The sequence below is a fragment of the Podarcis tiliguerta genome (assembly GCF_965153285.1).
Source record: "Podarcis tiliguerta genome assembly, chromosome: 13".
Lineage (NCBI taxonomy): Eukaryota > Metazoa > Chordata > Lepidosauria > Squamata > Lacertidae > Podarcis > Podarcis tiliguerta.
In genome coordinates, this window is record NC_139546.1 from 53,006,010 (window position 1) to 53,032,578 (window position 26,569).

Below are 26,569 nucleotides of genomic sequence, written 5' to 3' on the forward strand. Positions count from 1 at the left end.
TTGGAATCCCTGCGACGGGGTGAGCTCCCGTTGCTCGGTCCCTGCTCCTGCCCACCTAGCAGTTCGAAAGCACCTCAAAGTGCAAGTAGATAAATAGGTACCGCTCCGGCGAGAAGGTAAACGGCATTTCCGTGTGCTGCTCTGGTTCTCCAGAAGCGGCTTAGTCCTGCTGGCCACATGACCCGGAAGCTGTACGCCGGCTCCCTCGGCCAGTAAAGCGAGATGAGCGCCGCAACCCCAGTCGGCCACGACTGGACCTAATGGTCAGGGGTCCCTTTACCTTTACAGTACAGTGGTACCTTGGTTTCCGAACATAATCCGTTCTGGAACAACGTTCAACTTCTGAAAATTTCGATAACTGAAACATTTACTTCCAGAAGTATTTACTTAAAGAAAACTCAACACGGAAGCCACGTGGCACGTTCAACTTCTGAAAAGTGTTTGGAAACCGAAGCAGTTACTTCTGGGTTTTCGGCCTTCGGACTCTCATTCTCTGGCTTGACTTCTTTTGACCCTCGAGGGTTATTTTTTACGACCTGCTTTATTTCAGTGGTGGGTCAGTTACTTAAAGGCGTTTTTAATTATGTTGTGTTTTGATGCGTCCTGGGACCTTAGGATGAAGGCTGGGTAATCAATCAATCAATCAATCAATCAGTCCTGACTCCATAACAAGCACCCCATTTTCCAGGGTGCGCATCACAAGCTTTCTCGCCACAGCTAAGAACATGGTTTCCCCTTCTCGTTCCAGCCTGGCGAGGAATTCTGTTGCACCCAAAAGCTTGCCCGCTGCTTTTCCGGCCGGGTTGGCAAGAGCAGTCCGTGGGGTCTTCCAGCAGAACTCCCTCCCCTCTGCAAAAAAATTAATCTCTCCCCCCCCCCCCCCGAATCTTACCTTCCTCCTCTGCTTCTCCTTGCTCGCTCGCTCGCTCTCTGGCGCCCTGACTCGAACCCACAGCCCAATCTCCTGCGCCCTGAGCAGCGGAAGACCCTCTGTGGTTTCCTGAGCCCCCACCGCCCGCCTCCCCTTCCAGCGCCCTCCCCAAGCAAAAGACAACACTGGGACTTTCCTAGGAGAGGAACTGAACAGAAGTCTGCCAGCCCCAGATTATTGCGTCCTCCTCTGGTTGCCTCGCCTCCAAAAGGGCTCCCGGCAACTGAGCAGCCGCTGCCCTGCGGAACTCCCTGCCTCTTGAGATCCAGCAGGTGCCTTCCCTGCATTTTCAGACGAGCCTGCCCCCAGTCGCTTAGAAAACTGAGGTGAGTGTAAAATATTTTCAGTGCTTTCATCTTTTGTACCTTTTAAAGTGCAGCCGTGAATTTCTTTCTCTCGATTTCCTCGTTTTACCTCTTTTTGCAAACCTCTCCGAGTCTCATTTTCTATTATTACAATCAAGCGGCGTATATAGGTTTTGTGAAAGGAATAAAGTGAGAAATGAACGAGGCAGCGGCAGCCCCGCTCCCGACTCACTCATGAACCAGGGTTCAAAATTATTCCACTGCAAAGAAGAAAAGACACGGGCTTCTAGAATCCTGTGTCCAGTTCTGGGGGCCCCAATTTAAGGAGGATACTGACAAGCTGGAAGGTGTGCAGAGGATAAAGACCAAGAGGATGAAGGGTGTGGAAACTAAGCCTGATGAGGAACGGTTGAAGGATCTGGGGATGTTTAGCCTGTGAAAGAGGAGACTGGGAGGAAATAGAAGAGGGAACAAGCTTGTTTTCTGCTGCTCTGGAGGGCAGGACTCGAACCCATGGCTTCAAATAACAAGAAAGGAGATTACTATGAAACACAAGGAAGGGCTTTCTGATCACAAGAGGTGTTTGACATTGAAACAGACGACCTTGGAGGTTTTTGAAGAGACGCTGGATGGACACCTGTCAATGGTGCTTGAGGTGCGATTCCTGCGTTGCACGGGGTTGGGCTGGATGACCCCTGGGGGCCCCTTCCAATTCTAGGATTCTATCCAGAGGTGTCCGTAGATGGAAAGACAGGACACATGAGGCATTTGCCAGGACGTTGCAGAGGCAATGTCTTATGAGGAACAGCTAAGGGAGCTGGGCATGTTTAGCCTGGAGAAGAGGAGGTTAAGGGGTGATAGGATAGCCATGTTCAAATATATAAAAGGATGTCACATACAGGAAGGAGAAAGGTTGTTTTCTGCTGCGCCAGAGAAGCAGACACGGAGCAATGGATCCAAACTACAAGAAAGAAGATTCCACCTCAACATGAGGAAGAACTTCCTGACAGTAAGAGCTGTTCGACAGTGGAATTTGCTGCCAAGGAGTGTGGTGGAGTCTCCTTCTTTGGAGGTCTTTAAGCAGAGGCTTGACAACCATATGTCAGGAGTGCTCTGATGGCGTTTCCTGCTTGGCAGGGGGTTGGACTTGATGGCCCTTGTGGTCTCTTCTAATTCTATGAGGCCAGCTCAGAAAGGGTGTGGGTGTGGGTGTGGGTGGGTGTGTTTCAAAACAGCACATGCAGACAACACTGGTCACATCTTTTATCCGGCCTCTGCAAACATGCGCAAGCTTTGCAATTGCACACAACCGGGTCTGCTTTGCAGAGACGGCTCATCATGTCTCCATCTGGGTTTGGTGAGGGCAGACCTTCCGAGATCTTCAGAAAACCCTCCTGTTCAGACCTGCTTGCTGGAGAGCGGGACACAAAACTCAGGTCAAGCAGCTTGGAGACCCCAGAGGTCCCCCCGAAACCACAGAGAGGAGCTCCCTGTGCCACACGCACCCCAGGCTGACTCATGCGCAGCGCTCCTACTCCTCGAGCTCCTCTCCCGGGAAGGGGTTGCTTGGCGCGGCGTTGAGTTGCCCCATGGCGAAGATGGCGAGGGTGCCGATGGCGAAGAGGGCCATGGCCACCCAGAAGCACATCTTGTCAATCACTTTCCCGATCAGCACCCAGTTCTCCATCTCCTGCGGGGAGAGAGCAGCAAGTGTGGGGGTCAGAGCTCTCCCTGTGGAGGGGGGGGGCAGGCCCCGAAGGTGGGGTGGCGGGCAGGAGAGACATTTGGGGGGCCTCCAATCCCCTAATAGGGACATGGGTGGCGCTGTGGGTTAAACCACAGAGCCTAGGGCTTGCCGATCAGGCAGTTCGAATCCCCGCAATGACGGGGTGAGCTCCCATTGCTCGGTCCCTGCTCCTGCCCACCTAGCAGTCTGAAAGCACATCAAGTGCAAGTAGATAAATAGGTACCACTCCGGCAGGAAGGTAAACGGCGTTTCCGTGCGCTGCTCTGGTTCGCCAGAAGCGGCTTAGTCCTGCTGGCCACATGACCCAGAAGCTGTATGCTGGCTCCCTCGGCCAATAAAGCGAGATGAGTGCTGCAACCCCAGAGTCGGCCACGACTGGACCTAATGGTCAGGGGTCCCTTTACCAATCCCATAATAGGCACCAGGCTGCAAACGCAGCCTGGACAGTTCCATCGGTTAGAGCGTAGCACTGATCATGCCAAGGTTGCAGGTTCGATCCCCCGATGGGACAGCTGTTTATTCCTGCCATGCAGGGGGGTGGGCTGGATGATCCTCAGTGTCTCTTCCACCTCTACAATTCTAGATTTTGCCACCCAGAAGATGCCAGAAAACAATCCCGGCTCAGACTGAGAGGAGTTTACTTTATTTAATACATTTGTGTGCCCTTTTTATTTTGCACCTTGAGCTCTTGGTGGCACATAGGCAGTGCTTTTTTTCTGGGGGGACCCTAAACATTTTATGAATCTTTGTACTTTTCTCCATTTACTGTATTTATTCTTCCCAATTTGCACTATGAAATAGTGATTTTCTTGAGTCAAAATGAAGTACCCCTAAATATCTCTCTCTCTCTCTCTCTCTCTCTCTCTCTCTCTCTCTCTCTCTCTCTGTGTGTGTGTGTGTATCTCCTGTCCTACCCAGCCAAAGCTGGGTTCAGAGCGGCTAACAACAGTAAAATAATACAGCATTCTAAAATCAATTCATTCTAAAATCAATTCAAAATCAAATTCATGGCAGCCATTGGGCTAGAGTTCTGTGAGGATTACCAAAGGAGGGGGGTCAGACTGAGTCCAAACCAAAGCCAGGCGGAACAGCTCCGTCTTGCAGGCCCTGCGGAAAGATGTCAAGTCCCGCAGGGCCCTAGTCTCTTGGGACAGAGCGTTCCATCACATCAGGGCAATAGCTGAAAAAGCCCTGGCTCTGGTCGAGGCCAGCCTAACCTCCCTGTGGCCCGGGACCTCCAAAATGTTGTCATTTGTGGACCTTAAGGTCCACCGTGGGGCATACCAGGAGAGGCAGCCCCATAGCTACGAGGGTCCTGGGCCACATAGGGCTTTAAAGGTTAAAACCAGCACCTTAAACCTGATCCTGTACTCCACCGGGAGCCAGTTCAGCTGGAAAAGCACCGGGTGAATATGCTCCCATGGCAGGGACCCCGTGAGGAGCCTCGCTGCTGCATTCTGCACCCGCTGGAGTTTCTGGGACAGCTTCAAGGGCAGCCCCGCGTAGAGCGAATTACAGTAGTCAAGCCTGGAGATGACCGTCGCATGGATCACTGTGGCCAGGTCAGGGCGGGAAAGGTAAGGGACCAACTGCTTGATGCGGTGAAGGTGGAAAAATGCCACCTTTGCTGCGGCTGCAACCTGCGCCCAAACTCTTGACGGAAGGCACTGGCACTAACTGCGCCCCCGCAAGAGATGGGAGTTGCCCCCCCCAATCCCAAACATATTTTTTAGAAGAAAAAAAGCACTTTGCATACGGTTACCCCAACCCCCCCTGCTATTCTCACAACAACCCTGCGAGGAAAGTGAGTTTGGCAGGCAGCGACTGGCCCAAGGACACGTGTAACGGCCTCCCTGGCCAAGCGAGTGGCGGGATATGAACCCTGGTCTTTCCCAGGTCCTCTCCCAACAACGTCCGGGAGGCGGGGGGGGGGTTTGGAGGAAAGATGGGGGCTCACCGCACTGTCGGAGCTCTGTTCCTTGGTGCTCTCAGCAATGAAGTTGCAGGCGTCCACACACTCCTTGATTTCGGGCGCCAGGCTAGCGAGGTTCTTGTAGAGGGTGCTTGTTCCCCCCACGTCCAGGCCGTCTGCGGGGGGGGGGGCGGGGGGAGAGTAATAAAACCTTAAGAGCTTGCCAAACGTGGCGACGCACAACTTTGCACACTCACAACTCCTCCTTCAGCAAATAAAGATGTTGCACACCAGGTTGACAACCCTCACCTCATAGTTTAAGGCTGAATTCTGGACACAATGGAATTCGGGTTACCATCAAAGATGCGGGAGGAAAGGATTAATAATAGGACATTTTACCATATGTGGTGGGATTGTAATGCAATTAAAAAAAATTTGGGAAATGATATATAATGAATTGAAGAAAATGTTCCACTTGTTAAAAAACTGGAAGCATTTCTGTTAGGGATTGTAGGGAAAGATCTGCCAGAAAAACTGAAAAAACATCTTTGTGTATGCCACAATGGCCGCGAGAGTCCTAATAGCACAAGGATGGAAGACTGAAGAAATTCCAACTAAAGAATCATGGCAAGAAAAACTGATGGACTATGCAGAGCTGGCAAAATTGACACACAAGCCACAAGACAAGGATAACTGTGACTTTAAAGAGGAAGGGGAACCCTTTACAAAGTATTTGAAGATGCAACAAAGTGAATTGGGCTCCTTGGCAGGTTTTGAATAAACACAAACTTTTTATCGACAATAATCAGTTAAACAATTCAAGGATTTATATGTTTTTGTAACATGCAGAGAACAGTATACAAAAATGACGAGGCCCATTTTCCTACACAAAAAGAAACCAAAGACTGAGGGAAGGGGGGGGGTTGTTTGGGAGGGTGGGGCAAGGGAGGAAAAGGGGGGGGGGATTAAGGATGACATGTTTTTGGATAATATGCTTTGTTTAATTCTTTAATAAGAATTATACAAAATAATAATAATAGGACCCGCAAAGGGGAGGCTGGAAGTCCAGGAGATTTCTTGGTTTTTATGATTCGTGTTGGATACATGGCTGTAAAATTTGGGGAACCAAATAAATAAATTTAAAAAGGAAAAAATAGACAAGCTGGAAGGTGGGCAGAAGAGGGCCTGGATCCGCTTGTGGGATGTTTAGCCTGGAGAAGGAGAGACTGAGAGAAGATACGGGAGCCATCTTAAAATATCTGAAGGCCCAGAAGATTTTTGGCTTGGCTTGATGGAAAAGGAGATAAAGAAATCAGATCAAAGACTATTTTTGTACACCACATTTGCTGCGAGGACTTTGTTGGCCCAAAACTGGAAATCACAAGAAATGCCTACTATTGTGGAGTGGCAGGCGGAAAGGATGGATTATGTGGAGTTAGCCAAACTGACCGGCAGGATTCAGGCTCCGAAATCCCAGGAGAATTGGAGTATATTTATTGTATACTTAAAGGATAACTGTGAAAATTTAAAGACCCTGGCAGGACTGACATAATTCCTACGATGTAGATAAGATTTATATGTTGATTCATGTACTGTAAGAATGATTGTGTAAAGAAAATAATAAAAAATTATTGGGGGGGGGGGAATAAATGAAGGGGAGGACTCAAACCCACGGCTTCTAATGATTCCAACTAAACTAACTTTCTGACAGTGAGAGCCATTTGGCAGAGAAATGGATTTCCCAGGACTCTCCTTCCTTGGAGGTTTTTAAACAGAATCTGGGGGGGGGGGGCACCTGTCAGGGATGCTTTAGCCGAGATTCCTGGGGGGTTGGACTAGATGACCTCTGAGGTCCCTCCTGATTGTGCGATTCTAGGAGAGCTGGGGCGTCTCCACCAGCAGCCCTCTGCCCCCTTCCTGCCCACCTGCGACCCCCAGATTCCCCCCCCCGGGGGGGACTCACAAGCCGTGCTGTATCCCGGCACTCTCTGGAGCCCGTGGCGTTTCCCCTGGCGCTCGAAGAGGATCTCGCTCCGCGGCTTCTTCAAGATATACTCCTCCGCCTTCAGGATCACCCCGAAGGAGCTGCGCCGTCGAGGGCGGGGGGCGTCCCAGGGGTCTTCTTCCGCCGGCTCCAAGCTGGAGCCCAGGTAGCGTGGAAGAAGCTCCAAGAAGACCTGGGGTGGGGGGAGACGGGGGCCGTTCGTAAAAGCACCTTCTCTTAGGACCTGTTTGGACCTGTTGGTTCTAAATTCAACTTCAACCATCCTGTAAATTTGGGGGGAGGGAAACTTTTAATGTTTAACAGACCACTGTATTTTAATGCTTTGTTGGAAGCCACCTAGGGTGGCTGGGGAAGCCCAGCCAGATGGGCAGGGTATAAATAAAAAATTATTATTACATAGCTGTCCAGCGTCCCTTATTTGGTGGGGCAGTCCCTTATCCCAGCGCCATGTCCCGCTGCTGTCCCTTATTGATGATGTCCCTTAAATAAGCTACTGAAGGTGATGGGGCCCTTTCTATGTCCAGCTGTGCTTTGTCAACAACAAATTGTTGCTGTTTTTTTGTGTTGAATATATGCTACATGGTAATTTATGGACCTAATAGGTATCTAAAGCCATTTGCACGCAACAAAATATGTATTTCAACAAAGTAATTGTTGATCCCTTATTTTGGCTGCTGATCCCTTATTTTCGAGGCTGCTGGTCCCTTATTTTGATATCTGTAAGTTAACAGCTATATTATTATTATTAAAAATATGTTTTGGTCTGCGAGGAACTCAAACCAGCTATCGTTTTCGTGGCTGGACAACACTGAGCTCGGTTTGTCGAAGAAGCACGCTGCTTTTTGGAAAGCCAAATAGTTTTCATGTTTCCTCTAAGCAGGATGTCCTGGGTTCAAATTACAACAGCCGGCCTGGGAACGACTCCAGAGTCCCCAACCCCAGAGACGAAAGCTGGGGACCAGAGCCTGCAGGGGGTCCAGTTGAGAAATCCCGAGCCCTTCCCAATTGGGGACTTTTTGGCAGGACCCCCCCAAAAATAAAACTTCATAAACGCCCTTGCATGGGCTTGGTTTGTGCAGGATTGCCCCTGATCTGAGTGGGGCTGGCTTCACCGGCCTCCTTGGGCAAATTGCAGAAGCCGCACCCCCCAGCCCCCCCCCATCCTCACGTGTTTCAGCCGCTGTGACATGGTGTGGGTGCTCGGGGTGCGCAGGGAGACGTTGAGGACGATGACGCAATTTGTGACGATCAGGGTGGCCACCACCATCACAAACAGCAGGTACCTGCCCAGCAGAAGGACACAGGAAACTTGATTTAAGCTGAGTGTTGTTGACACGGGCCGGCAGCAGCAGCGGCCACCCAGGGTTTTAGGCAGAGGGTCTTTCTCCCTGCAGCCCCAGCTGGAGGTGTGGCATGGGGTTCGAATCTCGCACCTTCTGCATGCAAGGCAGGGGGGCTCTCCCGCTGAGCCCTTCCCCTAAAAGCAATGCAAGATCTTAGTCCTCATGGAGGAATCGGGGGCTTTCTGCTTGCAAAGCGGAGCCCTGGCCCTTCCCAGAGTCTGGGTCTGTGTTGTGGGGCTTCCAGGACATCCTGAGCCCCCTCCCCTCCATAATACACCCCACTAGGTCTAGTTGCCGCCTCTCCGTGACACAAATTCCCACTCTGCTCCCCACATATGGGCAAACACTCTCCCCAGAACCCAGGAGTCCTGGCTCTGCCGGCTGGGGGGGGGGGGAGACTCACTTTCCGATCAGGGGGACGCTGAGCGAGGTCTCCGGAACCTTCTGGGCGATGAGGAACAAGAAGACAGTCTGGGCCAGCAGGACAGAGATGCTGACGGTGATTTTCTGGCCTCCCGCTGCCCGGGAAGAAGGCAGGGGTCAGCAAGCGGTGTGAGGAAGCAGCAAAAAAGGCAAATGCGATTCTAGGCTGCGTCAGCAGAAGTCTTGTGTTCCGATCAAGAGCAGGAATAGTCCTGCTCTGTTCTGCCTTGGGGAGACCCCGCTGGGAGTCCTGCGTCCAATTTTGGGCACCACAATTTAAGGGGGATATTGACCAGCTGGGAGGTGGTGACTGAGATGATCAAGGTGTCCGGAAACCAAGCCTGATGAGGAACGGTTGAAAGACCTGGCTATGTTTAGCCTGGAGAAGAAGAGACTGAGAGGAGAGATGAGAGCCGTCTTCAAATAGCTCAAGGTCTGCTCCATGGAGGTCCCGGGCCACAGGGAGGTTAGGCTGGCCTCAACCAGAGCCAGGGCCTTTTTGGCCGTGGCCCCGACTTGGTGGAACACTCTGTCACAAGAGACTAGGGCCCTGCGGGACCTGACATCTTTCCGCAGGGCCTGCAAGACAGAGCTGTTCCACCTGGCCTTTAGCCAAGGCACAGCCCAATGGTTGCCATTAATTTGATTTTGAATTGATTTTATAATGAATTGATTGTAGAATGTATTTCAATTAATTGATTGTGATTTTATGTAAATGGTGTTATTTTTACTGTTGTTGGCCACTCTGAGCCCGGCTTCAGCTGGGAAGGGCGGGATATAAATAAATAATAATTATTATTATTATGGTGGTGGTACCTCGGGTTAAGTACTTAATTCGTTCCGGAGGTCTGTTCTTAACCTGAAACTGTTCTTAACCTGAAGCACCACTTTAGCTAATGGGGCCTCCTGCTGCTGTTGCGCCGCCGGAGCCCGATTTCTGTTCTCATCCTGAAGCAAAGTTCTTAACCCGAGGTACTATTTCTGGGTTAGCGGAGTCCGTAACCTGAAGCGTCTGTAACCCGAAGTACCACTGCATTATTAAGGATGGAGCAAGCTTGTTTTCTGCTGCTCCACAGGGTAGGACTCGAACCCATGGCTTCAACTTGCCAGGAAAGAGATTCCAACTAAAGATTTGGAAGAACGTTCTGAGGATCGGAGCCATTCGACTGCTTCCTTAAGCGGAGGCTGGAGATGGCATTCTCCAGCTGCGATTCCTGTATTTCAGGGGGCTGGACTAGATGGCTTTTGGGGGTCCCTCCCAACTCTCTCCTCCCCCGCCCTGCCCCCCTCCCCTCCCCAGGGGGGACGACTCACATTCCGCAGGCAGGAAGTAGACCAGGACCACCAGGGAGGAGATGAGGACACAGGGGATGATGATGTTGATGATGTAGAAGAGGGGCTTGCGCTGGATAATCAGGTAGTAGCGCATCTCCGAGAAGCCGGGGGCCTCCACCCCGGAGACGGGGGCCAGGGCCTTGCGAGCCGGACGGTGCTGAATGGCCCACTCCCCATTCTCTGGGGGGGAGACAGAAGGGGGCATGGCAGTGGGGCTGAGAGAGGCAGAGGGTGGGTTGGAGGGCAAGCGATGCCTCCAGCGTCTCTCCAGGGCGGCAGGCAGGGTGGGGGGGGGTCTTCAGGTCTGGACTCGCTGCCCCTCCAGGGTTGTCCCCCCACCCCCTTCCGAGGCTGACGCAGGCCCCCTACCTGTGAAAGCCTCCGGGTCAATCACAATCTCCTCCACGGGTTCCCCGGTCTCGTCGTCGCCCCCAAATGTAAGGACCACCTCCCTGGCGTTGTACGATTGGGACCTGGCAAGAGACCAAGGGCGAAGCTCTGCTTTCGTGGCGTCTTGCATGAGATTACTGTATTCTTATTCTTATTATTATTTTGCAATTGTTTTTATTTGATTTTGCAAATATAAGTTTGTAACAAAACCCAGTACATATATCCCTATGGAGAGATTTCTCTGAATCCCAGGACTTCCCCATCCCCTCCCCGGGTCCGAATTGTCAACATTTTCAACCGTATATTATTATTTCATAATCTATATATTGTGCATTGTGATAGGAATTTTATGGAATTAGATATATGGTAATGTTCATAACTGCACATACATAGTTCAACACAGGAAGACCAACCTGGAACCATTTTGATTCCTAAACTGACCAAATCCTTTCTCTACAAGGTTAAACTGGAAAAGCCTCCCCATTGTCTCTTTCCTCACAAGATATGTCTGTTTGAATAAGGTGTGAGCCTGTGACCTGGCCCAGGAAATAAGTATTTTACCACTACAAAAGAATGGCCAGGCTCCCCAGGCAATCCAATCAAGTAACTTGCCAGACAGGAGATAAACTGTGACAGGAGAAAAACAACATTTAAATTTCTCTGATGTAAGTGGGATGTATCTGAGGGGTGGTCTTAGGTTACACCCCTTCTGTGATGTATGCATAATGTTTCTGGGGGTGGTCTTGATCTACAGGATGGAAAATTCAAAGTCTTTATAAGCCCTTGCACAGCAATTTTGGGGGTCCTCTTCCTCTCCTGTGTGTGAGGGGAGCACCCTGTTGCAACAGATCAATAAATATCAGGCTTACTAGCTGCTTTGCTTCTCAATATTCTCTGGTTGGCCTCTGTTATTTTCTCCTACCAATAGGGAACCTATGTAAGGACTCTATATGGGCTCTTGGATACCCCATAAGGGAAAGGGGCATATTTTTTATTTACAACAGCATCTGTCCATATTGCCCATAGTATTTGTTACATATAGAGAGAGATGGCTGTCTCCCCTGGGTTTTTCGTTACCTGCACAGGTGAGGTCACACGCCCACCTCTAGTCACATGTCCCAGCCCAGGAGGACACAGGAAGTTCCGACTGACTGGTCCAGACACCCCCTTTTTATGTCCACTCTAGGAATGCGTTGTATTTGACTGCTCTGTATTTCACACGCCACAGGGACTCTCAAAGGTCATCCAGCCCAACCCCGCGCAATGCAGGAATCGCAGCTAAATCCACCTTCGGGTGATGCAGGTCCCAGCTGCCCTTTTCTCCAGCCCCTGACCTGGAGTCCTTGGCAGCGTTTCCTGGGCGCAGGTACAAGCATGTGTTTCGAACCCCTCACCATGGGCTCCCCACCCCCCACCCCAGGCTCTCACCGGAAGACGAGGGAGCAGTTCTGCCAGTCAAAGGGGAAGAAGGTGACTTCGATGGCACAGGTGCTGCGGAAGATGGCCGGGGGCAGCCAGAAGATGGAGCCCCCGGGGTAGATCAGGACGTTGCAGAAGTAAGCCACCTGGAAATTCCCGTCGATGCTGGAGGGGGGCAGAGAGAGAGAAGGAAGGGGGCAGCAGGGGGTCGGAAGGCGAGTAAGGGCCAGGTCTAGTTTTCATAGCAAGCAGCCGAGGGTCTCAGGCACACACTCACCCTGAGAATGCAGCCCCTCCCAAAAAAGACTCACTTGTTTGTGCTTGGCTGTGGTGGTCTTTGTTTTCATGTGTGAGTGGGGTGGGTGTTTTGGATCAGGTTAACCATATTGATTTGTATGCCTTAGGTGGATTTTTGTCGTTGTCTTGTAGGGCTGTGTGTGTGTGCTAAAGGGGAGCCATACCGGGGTGAAGGCGTCTTCTTCTATTTGCCCCCATGTCAGTTTCAGTTTGGGACGTGGGTGGCACTGTGGGATAAACCACAGAGCCTAGGACTTGCCGATCGGAAGGTCGGCGGTTCAAATCCCCACGACGGGGTGAGCTCCCGCTGCTCGGTCGCTGCTCCTGCCAACCCAGCAGCTCAAAAGCACGTCAAAGTGCAAGTAGATAAATAGGTACCGCTCCGGCGGGAAGGTAAACGGCGTTTCCGTGCGCTGCTCTGGTTCGCCAGATGCAGCTTAGTCCTGCTGGCCACATGACCTGGAAGCTGTACGCTGGCTCCCTTGGCCAGTAAAGCGAGATGAGCGCCGCAACCCCAGAGTCGGCCACGACTGGACCTAATGGTCAGGGGTCCCTTTACCTTTTACCAGTTTCAGTTTATTGGTTAGTTTTTCTAAGGAACGCAAGTGAATAGCACAGAACCTGCACAAGCGACGCTGGAACAAAACCCCACATATATTAAGTATAATAGAAACATCGCCACCCGACCCTCCCCCCACCCCTTTCCCTGAATGTCTCAACAAATGAAGCTGATCTGTAAAAAATCTTACTTGGAGGGGGCATGAGAGAGATTGCACATACTTTTGTAAACTAATGAAATCTTTAATAAAAATACATTTTGAAAAATAAGACTCACTTGTTTTCCAGGACGATGTCTGGAAGCCAGACCCTGTCCGCGGGGACCTGAAGCGCCGAGATGCCGCCATAGTCCTCGCTCTTGTATTCCAGCCGGTAATCGATCCATTGCTGAGATGACAGAAGCACAGAGCTGGAGGGTCAAAAGAGGGCCCCCGAAGGTCATCCATCCCAACCCCCTGCGATGCAGGAATCTTTGCTTAAAAACCTCCAAGGCGGGAGATTCTGTCACCTTCCATCCCAGCGGCTTTTACTGCCAGAAAGTTCTTCCTGATGTCGAGCCGGAATCTGCTCCCCACCCCACGGCTTCTCTGGGGACCAGAAGCCCCAAATGCCCCTGCCGTCTAGGGGGAGAAGCGGCCTAAGACTTACATGTGTAATCCAGACATTCGTCGTCAACGTCTCCTCCTTCTCGTTCTGAAGAGAGAAAAGGGTTTGGGGTGAAATAAAACATTTAAGGTTAAATATAATGTAATATAAACGTTCATTAATGTACCAACCAAGCGCATACATAGATGTGTGGACCACATGTCTGGAGCAGCACAGGAAAACAGCCCTGATACCATCTTGACTCCCAAACTGACCAAATGATTTCTCTGCAAGGTCAAGGGAAATGGAAAAGCCTCCCCATTGTCTTTTCCTTCAGAAATCCTGTATGAAGGGTATGTCTGTGTATGAATAGGGTGAGCCTGTGACCTGGCTCAGGAACTAAGTATTTATCATTATTAATAATAATAATTTATTATTTATACCCTACCCATCTGGCTGGGCTTCTCCAGCCACTCTGGGCGGCTTCCAAAAAAATATTAAAATACTGCAATACATCAAACACCAAAAGCTTCCCTAAACAAGGCTGCCTTCAGATGTCTTCTAAAAGTCTGGTAGTTGTTGTTCTCTTTGACATCTGATGGGAGGGCGTTCCACAGGGCGGGCGCCACCACCGAGAAGGCCCTCTGCCTGGTTCCCTGTAACTTGGCTTCTCGCAGGGAGGGAACTGCCAGAAGGCCCTCGGAGCTGGACCTCAGTGTCCGGGCAGAACGATGGGGGTGGAGACGCTCCTTCAGGTCTACTGGGCCTTTGAGGCTGTTTAGGACTTTAAAGGTCAACACCAACACTTTTAACTGTGCTTGGAAACATACTGGGAGCCAATGCAGATCTCTCAGGACCAGTGTTATGTGGTCCCGGCGGCCGCTCCCAGTCCCCAGTCTAGCTGCTGCATTCTGGATTACTTGTAGTTTCCGGGTCACCTTCAAAGGTAGCCCCACATAGAGCGCATGGCAGTAGTCCAAGCATTACAAAAGACTGGCCAGGCTCCCCAGGGTATCCAATCAAGTGAGCATTAACGGGTGACCTGCCAGACAGGAGGTAAACAAGGCACTCAGATTTCTGTTGTAGACTGCCCCTTCTGTGATGCAGGTATGATGTTTCTGGGGGTGGTCTTGGACTCCAGGGCGGGCAGTTTAAAATGTCTATATAAGGGCAGGCACGCCTGGGTTCGGGGTCCTCCTCCATTCTCCTGCGTGAGAGGGGAGCACCCTGTTGCAAGAGTTCAATAAAGATCAGGCTTACGAGCTGCTTTGCTTCTCAATATTCTCTGGTTGGCCTCTGTTATTTTCTCTGACCGATGGAGAACCTGCAAAGGACTCTATATGGGCTCTTGTGCCCCCCATAAGGGAATAAGGGCAGTTTTACATTTATTACAGGGGCCTTAGCTGCAATTCCTGCCCTGCAGGGGGTTGGACTAGATGACTCTGGAGGTCCCTTCTAACTCTGCAGTTCTCTCTTTCCATTAAAAAAAAATGGTAAAGGTTTTCGATTTCATTTTGTAATGCATAGAAAACAGAAGGAACTGTCATAATGAAAATAAGTGGGCATAAGAATATAGACCTTTACTCTATATGTTTTGTTTGTGTGATTTATGTTAAAGAAAACTCAATAAAAATGCTTTTTTAAAAAAAAAAAAAGGAATAAAACATTTCTTCACATAGCACAGAGTTGTTAAAGGAAAACGCCCCTGCTCACTTGGATTGTCAAACAAAGACTCCAGCAAAACAGGAGCAAAGCAGCAGCCAATAGGCCTGATCTTTATTGTTGCAACAAAACTTCAAACTACCACATGGAAGAAACAGAAATAATCCCCGAACAAAAGATGACTCCCTTTATATATATATAAGTTCCCCATTTTACCCATGACACCCTTAGTTAAACATCATACATTTGTCATAACTATGTCATAAACTGGGAGAGGGGCCTTCTGGCAGAAACCTGAGTATCAAGTTTGCCCCCGTTCACCAGTGGAACTCCCTGCCACAGGGGGCAGGGATAACCACTGTGGTGTTCCCAAAGCAAAGGAAGGGTTGGACTCTGATTAACAGAATACACACAAGGCTTGACCAGCAAGACTCTGGGAGGGGTGCCAATAATAATCTGTCTCCACCCTCCGGCCCAGGTCATTTTATTCACAAAAGAACTTTTTACACAGGGTTCGTAAGAACTAATCAGATTTCAAAAACCCCATGTGGGACAAAGTTAAAGATTAAAACTACAAAGAGCTATTTGAGCATGCATAGTAGTCCAGTTCTAATGGGCCTTAGAAAGCACTGCTAATAACAAGGCCAGTGGAAGCGATGGTATTCCAGCTGAACTACTTAAAATTTTAAAAGATGATGCTGTTAAGGTGCTACACTCAATATGCCAGCAAGTTTGGAAAACTCAGCAGTGGCCAGAGGATTGGAGAAGGTCAGTCTACATCCCAATCCCAAAGAAGGGCAGTGCTAAAGAATGCTCCAACTACCGCACAATTGCACTCCTTTCACACGCTAGCAAGGTTATGCTTAAAATTCTTCAAGGAAGGCTCAAGCAGTATGTGGACCGAGAACTCCCAGAAGTGCAAGCTGGATTTAGAAGAGGCAGAGGAACCAGAGACCAAATTGCAAACATGCGCTGGATTATGGAGAAAGCTAGAGAGTTCCAGAAAGACATCTACTTCTGCTTCATTGACTATGCAAAAGCCTTTGACTGTGTCGATCACAGCAAACTATGGCAAGTTCTTAAAGAAATGGGAGTGCCTGATCACCTCATCTGTCTCCTAAGAAATCTCTACATGAGACAAGAAGCTACAGTTAGAACTGGATATGGATCAACTGATTGGTTCAAAATTGGGAAAGGAGTACGACAAGGCTGTATTTTGTCTCCCTGCTTATTTAACTCATATGCAGAATTCATCATGCAAAAGGCTGGGCTGGATGAATCCCTAGCCGGAATTAAGATTGCTGGAAGAAATATCAACAACCTCAGATATGCAGATGACACAACCTTGATGGCAGAAAGTGAGGAGGAATTAAAAAACCTTTTATTGAGGGTGAAAGAGGAGAGCACAAAATATGGTCTGAAGCTCAACATCAAAAAAACGAAGATCATGGCCACTGGTCCCATCACCTCCTGGCAAATAGAAGGGGAGGAAATGGAGGCAGTGAGAGATTTTACTTTCTTGGGCTCCATGATCACTGCAGATGGTGACAGCAGCCATGAAATTAAAAGACGCCTGCTCCTTGGGAGAAAGGTGATGGCAAACCTAGACAGCATCTTAAAAAGCAGAGACATCACCTTGCCAACAAAGGTCCGTACAGTTAAAGCTCTGGTTTTCCCAGTAGTGATGTATGGAAGTGAGAGCTGGACCATAAAGAAGGCTGATCGCCGAAGAATGGATGCTTTTGAATTCTGGTGCTGGAGGAGACTCTTGAGAGTCCCATGGACTGCAAGAAGATCCAACCTCTCCATTCTGAAGGAAATCAGCCCTGAGTGCTCACTGGAAGGACAGATCCTGAAGCTGAGGCTCCAAGACTTTGGCCACCTCAGGAGAAGAGAAGACTCCCTGGGAAAGACCCTGATGTTGGGAAAGATGGAGGACACAAGGAGAAGGGGACGACGGAGGGCGAGATGGTGGGACAGTGTTCTCAAAGCTACCAGCATGAGTTTGACCAAACTGCGGGAGGCAGTGGAAGACAGGAGTGCCTGGCGTGCTCTGGTCCAGGGGGTCACAAAGAGTCGGACACAACTCAACGGCTAAAGAACAACAACAACAAGTAGTCCAGAGTAAATAAAATAGGAAACAAGGAGGAATGCTTTTAGGAAACCCCAAAGGTCATAAACAGCAACTGGCCTGTGTTTCAGAATGCATGTGCCTGTCAGCCGTAGAGAAATCAGAGATGCAGAGACTTGTGGGATTTGATCAGGAATTATTGTCAATGAATCGAACCCAGTCAACGCAATGCTTTCATCACGGACACAATGGCTTGATGCATATTTTATAATTCCTCAGAGTAATCCCATCTGATCACTACAGACCATCAAAGTGGATGGCTTTAAAAGAGGACAGGACAAATTCAGAGAGGGGGAAGAAAGCGATCCGAGATCCGAGTGACTCTGGATGGCAGCCCCTAAAAGCGGGATGGGGGGGGCTCGGGGGGGGGGTCTGGGGAGGGGAACACGCAGCCCAGCTTACCAGGGAGATGAGGTTGGTCAGGGTCATCTTAATGCTGACCTCCACCACGTCCCCCTCGTTGCGCACCGGGCGGGCCCTCTTGTCGTAGTTGGCGAAAAGGTGGTTGTAGAGGCGGAGGTCCTCGTTGGCCTCCAGCAGCCCTGGAGGATTGAACAGGATTGTAGAATTGTAAAGGTGGAAGGGGCTCCCAAGGGGTCATCTAGCCCAACCCCCTGAAACGCAGGAATCTCAGCTAGATCATACAGGGCAGACGGCCGCCCAACCTCTGCTTAAAAACCTCCAAGGAAGGAGACTCCGCCACCTTCCACCTCGCAGAAAGTTCTTCCTGGTGTTTGGTAAGAATCTTGTAGCTCGAAGCCACGGGTTCGAGTCCTGCCCTCCAGAGCAGGAGAAAAACAAGCTTGCTCCCTCTTCCATGCGGCAGCCCTTTCAGTATTTGAAGAAGGCTCTCGTATTTGGGATTGTGTGGAGGCATAATAATAATAATAATAATAATAATAATAATAATAATAATAAATTTATATCCTGCACATCTGGGGTATAAAGCCACTCTGGGTGGCTTCCAACAAAATATTAAAATACCGCAATGCATCAAACATTAAAAGCTTCCCTAAACAGGGAAAACAAAATATGAGCCAGTTGGCAGGAGAGCAAGAGCTTAACCCTAAAACAATTTGGCCTCCCTGCTTCTCAGGGGGTTGGGCTGGATGACCCTCAGAGGTCCCTTCTGGCGGGACAATCCTGCTATTCCCCCGCCTTGCTTCAAATAGATACAAAACTGCCCCTCCCTGCAAAACCTCCGCTCCCCCTTTATGCCTGACCCTCTTCTCTCCTCCCCCCCCCCATGAAGCCCCCATCCCTTTCTTACAGAAGGACCCCCAGCAAAGGAGAGCCCCCAGCCAGACTCCTCGCCCCATGGCGCCTCTCGCCTCAATGGCCGGCTCCAGAGCAAAGGCTTTTTCCTGAGGTTATTTCGAGGTCGCTTTGGGCTCCCGAGGAAGGGTGTTCGCTTTCAGAGCTACGCTCACTTCCTGCACCTGTCGGTGGATTATATGGTGGCTGCCGGACAGATCTCTGGGGCAGAGGAAGAAGGGGAATCAGGAAAGCTGAGATCTCTGCCCTCCAGATACCTCCAATTTCTCCAGAAGGGCCAAAGGAGCCGGCTGCTTTCTGGAACTGCCCCGATGGAGCTGTGCTGGGATGTCAGAAGCACCCCAGTCCTTCGCCCTTGCGGAAAGAATTTCTTAATTCAGCCTCATCCCACCTGACCTGTGTTATCCGAGAAATCTGAGGGCTCCCTTGGAGAAAAAACAAGGACACCAGCCAGGAATACCAGAGCAAAACAGCAGCTAGTAGGCTTGATTGAAGACGGTCACGAAAGGACTCCCACCTGCCACCAGGTGGAACAAGATGGAAGCCCCGAACAAAAGAGAACCCAAACTTTTATTAGCTGCTAATCAGAAGGTCAGCGGTTCAAATCCCACGGTCCCTGCTCCTGCCCACCTAGCAGGTCAAAAGCACGTCAAAGTGCAAGTAGATAAACAGGTACCGCTCCGGCAGGAAGGTAAACGGCGTTTCCGTGCGCTGCTCTGGTTCACCAGAAGCGGCTTAGTCCTGCTGGCCACATGACCCAGAAGCTGTACACCGGCTCCCTCGGCCAATAAAGCGAGATGAGCGCCGCAACCCCAGAGTTGGCTACGACTGGGCCTAACAGTCAGGGGTCCCTTTACCTTTAATCCCCATGTTACACCCCCCCCCCCAACTACATCACTCATACATCACAAAAGGGGAGATCTGATGGCAGGAATCTGAGCATCCTGGACCCTGCCCCATGGTTCCCCTTGCCCTCCACCAAACACCCATCAAGTGTAAGAAAAGAGATCTTTACATTTCCCTGTTTCCCAGCCAAGTTCATCCAACCCTTTTGTCTTCATCTGGGTTTGGTATTTCTGGAATGGCTACCTGTCTGGCACTCAGGTATCAGGAGGCCAGGGATTATCACTCAGGCAGAGGGGCTGCTGATGAGCTGAGCTCACAGGTCTAGATGAATTTCTGATGTTTTCCCAGTGAGCCAGTACAGAGATACATTGATCAGTGAATTCTTACATTTGGTATCGTGCAGCAAAGGCCCTTTGAATAGACAGAAAGAAACTGTGATGAAGTGTTTTGTGGGGACAAGTCACAAAAGTCACAAAAGCGATTGTGCTGGTTTTGGTAGTGGGCTGCAAGTGCATGATATCTGCTGGAGGGGCAAACACCCCCCCAAACCTATACAAAAATTCCTGCCACACCTGCTCAGGCTTAGGGAGGCCTGTGGTTCCCGCACTGTCAGGGGTTGGCCTGGATGACCCCCGGGAGTCCCTTGCAACTTCGCAGCTCTAGGATTCTATGAAACCCAGCTGGCAGCCCTGTTCCATAATCCCAGGCGGTCAGTGAAGAACACTCTGCATATTCTCAGAGGCACTCTTGTCCTGGCTCCCAGGCGCCCCGTCCTCACCCATTTATTCCATTGCCGAGTTCTTTTCCCAATGATCCCAGGGGTCCTAACTAACCCTATCCCCCCCCCCCCCAATTTGGAGAAGGGCATAGCTCTATGGCACCTGCTTGGCATGCAGCAGGTTGTGGGTTCGAATCCTGGTGCCTCCAAACCATCCATGAAACCCTGGAGAAGAGGTCAGAGTAACCAATCCTGAGCTCATTGGGCCAACAGTGCGAGGCCACTGTTAACCCCCGGAGAACCCAGGAAGCCTTGCTCCCCCCCACCCCCACTTTGAGCCACCCGATTCCCCTCCCCTCTCGGAGGACCCAGGAGTCCGGGCTGCCTTCCAAGGGACCCCTCCCCCCACCCCGTCTCCTCCTTGCTCACAGATCCGTCTGGTCCTCACAGATAAAATGTGAAGCCTCTTCCTGGATCTAATAATAAATCGCCCATTCTTAGCCCCGGATATGAAGGGCGAAGGCGGCTGGGTCTGAATCGCAGTTGCTTCTGAGGCTGAAGCCCATCTCCCCAGAGGCCCCATAGAATCAGGGAATTGCAGCATTGGAAGGGACCCCCAAGGCTCATCTAGCCCAACCCCGGGAACACAGAAAGGCCAGTTTCAAGGCTACCGCCCACGTAAAGGCTACTGGCCATTTCCCCTCAGCCTTTTAAACCATCCCAGCTCCAAGGGCCTTCTGGCAGTTCCCTCCCTGCAAAAAGCCAAGTTACAGGGAACCAGGCAGAGGGCCTTCTCGGTGGTGGCGCCCGCCCTGGTCAATGCCCTCCCATCAGATGTCATTGCCGTTGGCAATGCAAAAAGGCACCCCCCCCCCCATCTGAAGGCAGCCCTGTTTAGGGAAGTTTTTAATGACTGATGTTTTAATGTATTTTTAATATTTTGTTGGAATCCGCCCAGAGTGGCTGGGGAAACCCAGCCAGATGGGCGGGGTATAAATAATAATAAATGATGGTGATGATTTTTAAGATAGCATGAGAAATCCTAATAAAAAATCAGCCAAAGGGGGAGAAATGTGGGAATGTTGAAGAAAGCAGGAGAGGACATATGGATTAAATTTTATCCCTCCTCACTCACACTAGTGAACAAGGAGCAGAGCATTCCGTTCCGTTACTTCCGGGTCGCCGTGGAGTGTAACCTGAAAACGCTCAACCTGAAGCACATTTAACCCGAGGTATGACTGTATAACTGCCCCCCCCCCCGTGAGATGGGACCATTTCCAAACATAAACACATATCCACCTGTGGATTTATAATCAGCCGTGCATCCAGCCCAATCTGCATCAGTAAAACCAATCATTTCAGGATTACTAACAGCTGACAGTCTTAATTTACAGTTTATTATACCCCGTAGATAGCGAACCAATCTTTTCACACCCACCCAGTCATATTCAGTGGGAAATTTACCTTTCTACTCAGAATTCCCACTGCATTGGCTAAGTCACGTAGTAGTAACAAGATACAAAGGCTTTCCGATCGCTGACCTCTACTCATTGTTGTGAAGCAATAGCTTTAAATCATCCCGATTCTTTAAAAAGTCAGAAGTCATGGCTGTGGTTCTTGCATCTGCATGTTCTGGATCAGTTCAGAAATCTGCTTTTGGCTAAGAAGAAATGAACCGCCTTCTTCTCTTTCCACTCGAATTCCAAGGCAGAACTGGATCTTTCCCAGTTCCTTGACCTCAACATCTTTGCTTACGTGTTTCACAACCTGCGCACAGTCTCTGTCATTTACTGTGGCAATAATCAAATCATCAACGAAAGAAAGAACATTATTGGACTTGGTGTACAAGCATTTTTCTGCATGGCAAGAGGGGGGGGGGCTATGACACTGGAAAGCGGATCTGGACATTGCAAGGTTAGGGAGGGAAAGTACACAAGAGCTTGGACTGCTTCTGATTCCTCAGAAAAATCCACAACACTGTTTCTTGTGTCAGCTTTGTTGTGTTCATCAAAATAAGCTGCATGTCGTCCACTTACTTCGCCTGTTTGTATTTTTTTTAAAAAAATAATATTTATTAAATGTTTAATAGTTACAAACAGAAAAAAGATAAAAAGAAAAGAAAAAACAATAAAAAATTTAACTAACAATACATCAAAAATAGAAAGAAAAAACAGTACAGCAAAACAACAAGAAAAAACGAAAAAAGAAAAAACTAAGACATTTAAAAACACATCCAAATTTCATTTCTTTATCTTTCATATGCTTGTTTCCTCGACTTCCTCACGCCTCCCTTTTTTGTATTCCCGTTCAAATTAGATGGTTCAGCAAATCCTTTCCCTTACTTCTCCTGTTTGTAAGTCCATTATTCTGTATCCTTTTCCTCCAGAGGCGTATCTCACAAGAATAGCTGCTTGCGCTCTGGAGTCAAGCTTGTGTCTATGTTCCCTGGGAACATGGTGGCAACAAAGACTTCCAAATGTGTGGCAGGCTGGGAATTTTCCCATGGCAAAGTCCAAAAGGGTGTATGTTTGGCTCCCTTTGTTGGCAGTCTGTTTTGGAGAGAGATCACAGTTCCGGCTGCGTCTCCTCACATATTTTGGGGTAGAGATGCATCCTGAACATGCAACTCCATGACAGATCCGAACTATCTTTCAGCTCTGTTGTAGGGTGTAAGGAACAGTGGCTACGTGCTCAATTACTTCCTCTTCCAGGAGAGATTGCATGAGCAATACTCACCCCCATTATCAGACATTAGCATAGCCGATGCTCTCTGGATTTCGTTCTCCACCATGGCAAGGTAGTTCTTCAACATTTCCTGCCTTTCACTCTTTTCTTTGAGAAAATATGCTACGCAGTTCTTTGAAAACCCATAGAGAAAAATTAGTATATATCTGTTCTTCCCCAACGATGGAACATTCATTGGCCGACACAAGTCACTGCGGACTATAGGTCTAGCACTCTGGTGCTTCTCTGTTCAGTGCAAAGAGGAAATAAAAGTTTCACAGCTTTCTCAGTGACACAACTTACACATTTTGTTGGTGCTGAGTTGTTCTGTGTTACCTGCAGTCCCCTCGCAAGCTCATTCTTTTGGAGGTCCAGTATGGCGTTGGTGTCTCTGTGTCCAAGTCTTCTGTGCCAGAGTTCGAAGGTCCGCCTCGTCCTTTTGGTTTGAGCACAACACTTTTGCAGACTGAAGTACTGAAAGATTAACCTCATATACACCTTTTATTTGCTTGGCTTGGACAATCACCTCACCATTCTTAGTTACATTGCATTCTCGGTTTCCAAATACTACTTGAAAAACATTTCTGTCCTATTGTGGGTACAGAAATTCATAAGAATGCTAAAAAATTGTTTTCATATGCGATAACTGCAGCAAGGATACTATTAGCCCAAAGATGGAAGCAAGAAGAAATACCAACTAAAGAAGAGTGGCAAGAGAAATTGATGAACTATGCTGAGATGGCGAGGCTAACAGGGAAAATTCGGAAGCAGCAGACCTGACGTTCCTAAAGGAATGGAAGAAGTTTTCGATATATTTGGAAAGCAATTGTAACATCGCTTGTAGGGTTAGAAGAAGTTTTGTAAGGAGTCATTTATTAATTATTGTGAAAAGAATTAAGAATAGATGTATTGGAAATTTGAGTTTATAGCAATAATTATAGCAACAAAATGCATAGTTTAGAAAACCAGCAGTCAAGGTTGAAGGAAGTATTAGGCTGCAATAGCCAAAAATTTCGAAATGACGTTTAAAAGGATGTTGTACTGGAAAATATGTGTAAAAACTAATTTATTTATTTTTTTTTAAAAAAGAAAGAAAACCTTTTCTGCCCAAAGTAGACACACTATTACAATTCAGTTCTGGAACATAGGGAATGAATGTTGCCACCTGCAACTTCAATATCACCACATTGTGATTTATCAATATTATTATAATCTTCAAAGAAGTCCTTATTATATGAAAAATGGGACGTTGCCCTGCTAACTTGATTTGTTTTCATGATTATTAGCAGTTAAGCGCTTTTCTGGCAAAAGCAAGGTCGCTGATAATTCCCCTTCTTTTCCTTTTCTTGCTTAAAAGGAAGGGGTTTGGGTGTTTTTGGAGCTCTGCAGTTCTTCGCAATGTGGCCTCCTTTGTGGCAATTAAAACACACAACTTTCTTAGGTGTGCCTTTGGCCTTCGCGTGATGTCTAGAGACATAATCGGAGTCACTGCTCCTTAGGTTTCTGACTGGAGATTCGTCTCTCCCTTGGCACTTCTGCCGCCAATAGGCAATCACATCTTTGAAAGTTGATTGGCCTTTATCCTCCCTTAAGTAAGCAAATGTATCAAATTTGGGTCCTAGTGTTGCTAGGAAGCACGCAACCTTTTGGTCTTCATCAAATGGACGCTCAGTCAGTTGTATTTTCTGCAGTATAGCCGTAAATTCATGCACATGTTTTGAAAACTCTGCTTTGGAATTCATTCTAAGCTTTAAAAGATCGCGTATTAATCTTCTCCATTGAGCACACTTACTGATGTTTCCATACGAAAGCTCCAATTCACTCTTCACGCTGCCTCCTCCAAACATCCGCTCCAAATCATTTAAAATTTGCGCAGCATGGTCTCTGCTGTCAATTAGCGACAAATGTTCGTCTTCAAGTCCATCTAATATGGTTGCCCTGGCTTTGCTGTTTTGCGATTTCCACAACTTAATTCTAGCCAAATCTTCTTCGCTGGTGCCAGTGGGCAGGGGATTTTCAATTGCATCTAAATTCCCTTCCGCTTCAAGGATCACCACCAGACGCTTTTTCCAAATAACAAAATTGTGTTCATTTAACTTGGGCATTGGTCGGTATCCGTAACCAGAGAAAGCTGCACTCGCCATCTCAAAATCTGAAAAATATTCAAAATTTGAGGAAATTGTTGTTGCAGGAATTTATGTATAGGTTGGGGGGGGGGTTGCCCCTCCAGCAGATATCAGGCACCTGCAGCCCACTACCAAAACCAGCACAATCACTTTTGTGACTTTTGTGATTTGTCCCCACAAAACACTTCATCGCAGTTTCTTCCTGCCTATTCAAAGGGCCTTTGCTGCACGATACCAAATGTAAGAATTCGCTGATAAATGTATCTCTGTACTGGCTCACTGGGAAAACTTCAGAAACTCACCTAGACCTGTGAGCTCAGCTCCTCAGCAGCCCCTCTGCCAGAGTGATAATCCCTGGCATCCTGATACCTGAGTGCCAGACAGGTAGCCATTCCAGAAGTAACAAACCCAGATGAAGACAAAAGGGTGGGATGAACTTGGCTGGGAAACAGGGAAATGTAAAGATCTATTTTGCTCCACTTGTTGGGTGTTTGGTGGAGGGCAAGGGGAACCATGGGGCAGGGTCCAGGATGCTCAGATTACGGCCACCAGACCTCCCCTTTCATGATGTATGAGTGATGTAGTTTGGGGGGGGGTGTAACATGGGGATTAGCAGCTAATAAAAGTTTGGGTTCTCTTTTGTTTGGGGCTTCCATCTTGTTCCACCTGGGGGCAGGTGGGAGTCCTGTCGCGACAGTCTTCAATCAAGACCAAGCCCACTGGCTGCTGTTTTGCTCTGGTCTTCCTGGCTGGGGTCCTTGATTTTTGTCCAAGGGAGCCCTCAGATTTCTCCGTTAAGATTGTCAACATTCAAAATCAAAACCTCAAAATTCAAAGCAACTCTTCACTGCCTCAGCTACTGCTGTGAACTCTGAGGGAAGCCGGAGGGCTGCTTAATCCCCTCACACAATGGAACAATAGACCATGTGCTTACCAGGAAGTAGGCAAAAATACTTTTCAGCTCAGGATCTCAATCCAGTGCCATCCACCAAAAATACTAAAAAATACTCAACTCTGTGTCCCATAGCCCTTTGTGGGAATGTTGAGGAAAGCGGGAGAGGATATATGGATTAAATTTTATCCCTCCTCACTCACGAGAGTGAGCAAGGAGCAGAGCGCATTTCCTTGCACTTTTGCTGGAAGCAAGTTGACGGATTCCTTGGAATCATTTAAGTTGAGCAATGCAGTCTGGCTTGTTGCTGGCAAATTTCCCCTTTTAATTCCCTCCTCAAAATAATAACAACAACACAACAGTCTTGTTTAAAAGCAAGAGTAAAGTTTACTTACATTCTGCTCACAGCAGTAAATCTGAAAGGCAGACTTTGTCCTGTGGTTGCAGTTAAATTTGCAGGGAAAATAAGTCTGAGCTAAACCTCAGACTGTCTCCCTTGTGACTTCCAGACTCTGTGAGGATGAGCCATGTGCTGCTGGCAAGAGAGCAAAAAAGAGGAGGATGCGTTTTGCAGGATCTGCGGGGCCACGCCCCTCTACCTGGTCACGCCCAGGGGGAGGAGCCTCCAGACCAGGTGCGTCAGGAAGTCATTCTGGCTGGAGCCGCGCTCTCCTGGGTGTCCCCTCTGGGCAAGACGAAAAGTTGTCTGTGGCTGCATCACTGATGATAACATCCTATAGGATTACTATGTCTCGTTAGGGAAATCAAAGACCTTCTCGGATAAATGTTACTTTTAAAATGCTATTTCTCCCGTCTCTGGATTCTTAGCAGAAGCCCGTGTCTTTTCTTGCTTGCAGTGGAATAATTTTGAACCCTGGTTCACGAGTGAGTCGGGAGCGGGGCTGCCGCTGCCTCGTTCATTTCTCACTTTATTCCTTTCCCAAA

The 26,569-nt window shown here is 48.8% G+C and overlaps 1 protein-coding gene across 3 annotated transcripts; it reads right to left on the reverse strand.

Moving 5' to 3' along the window:
• Positions 1-2,494: 2,494 nt before the first annotated feature.
• Positions 2,495-26,376, reverse strand: CHRNE (cholinergic receptor nicotinic epsilon subunit). 3 transcript variants are annotated; one of them, XM_083410440.1, is made up of 12 exons: positions 26,020-26,376; positions 17,446-17,585; positions 13,314-13,358; positions 12,943-13,052; positions 11,820-11,975; positions 10,371-10,474; positions 9,981-10,181; positions 8,647-8,761; positions 8,069-8,183; positions 6,859-7,072; positions 4,941-5,071; positions 2,495-2,926 (listed from the first exon to the last, which is right to left on the reverse strand). In XM_083410440.1, exons 2-12 carry the CDS (start codon positions 17,470-17,472, stop codon positions 2,768-2,770), a joined length of 1,377 nt encoding a protein of 458 aa, XP_083266566.1. In that variant the 5' UTR covers positions 17,473-17,585; positions 26,020-26,376; the 3' UTR covers positions 2,495-2,767. The 3 variants fall into 3 exon arrangements, with proteins under 3 accessions (XP_083266566.1, XP_083266567.1, XP_083266565.1); XM_083410441.1 differs by lacking the exon at positions 26,020-26,376 and adding an exon at positions 18,576-18,663; XM_083410439.1 differs by lacking the exon at positions 26,020-26,376 and adding an exon at positions 18,314-18,544.
• Positions 26,377-26,569: the final 193 nt, after the last annotated feature.

Coding starts and splice junctions, on each gene's coding strand:
- CHRNE (XM_083410439.1), bottom strand. CDS start 18,362: ATGGGGCGAGGAGTCTGGCTGGGGGCTCTCCTTTGCTGGGGGTCCTTC. Junction 13,359..17,445: donor TGACCAACCTCATCTCCCTG/GTAAGCTGGGCT, acceptor TTCTCTCTTCAG/AACGAGAAGGAGGAGACGTT. Junction 2,927..4,940: donor AACAGAGCTCCGACAGTGCG/GTGAGCCCCCAT, acceptor CTCTCCCCGCAG/GAGATGGAGAACTGGGTGCT.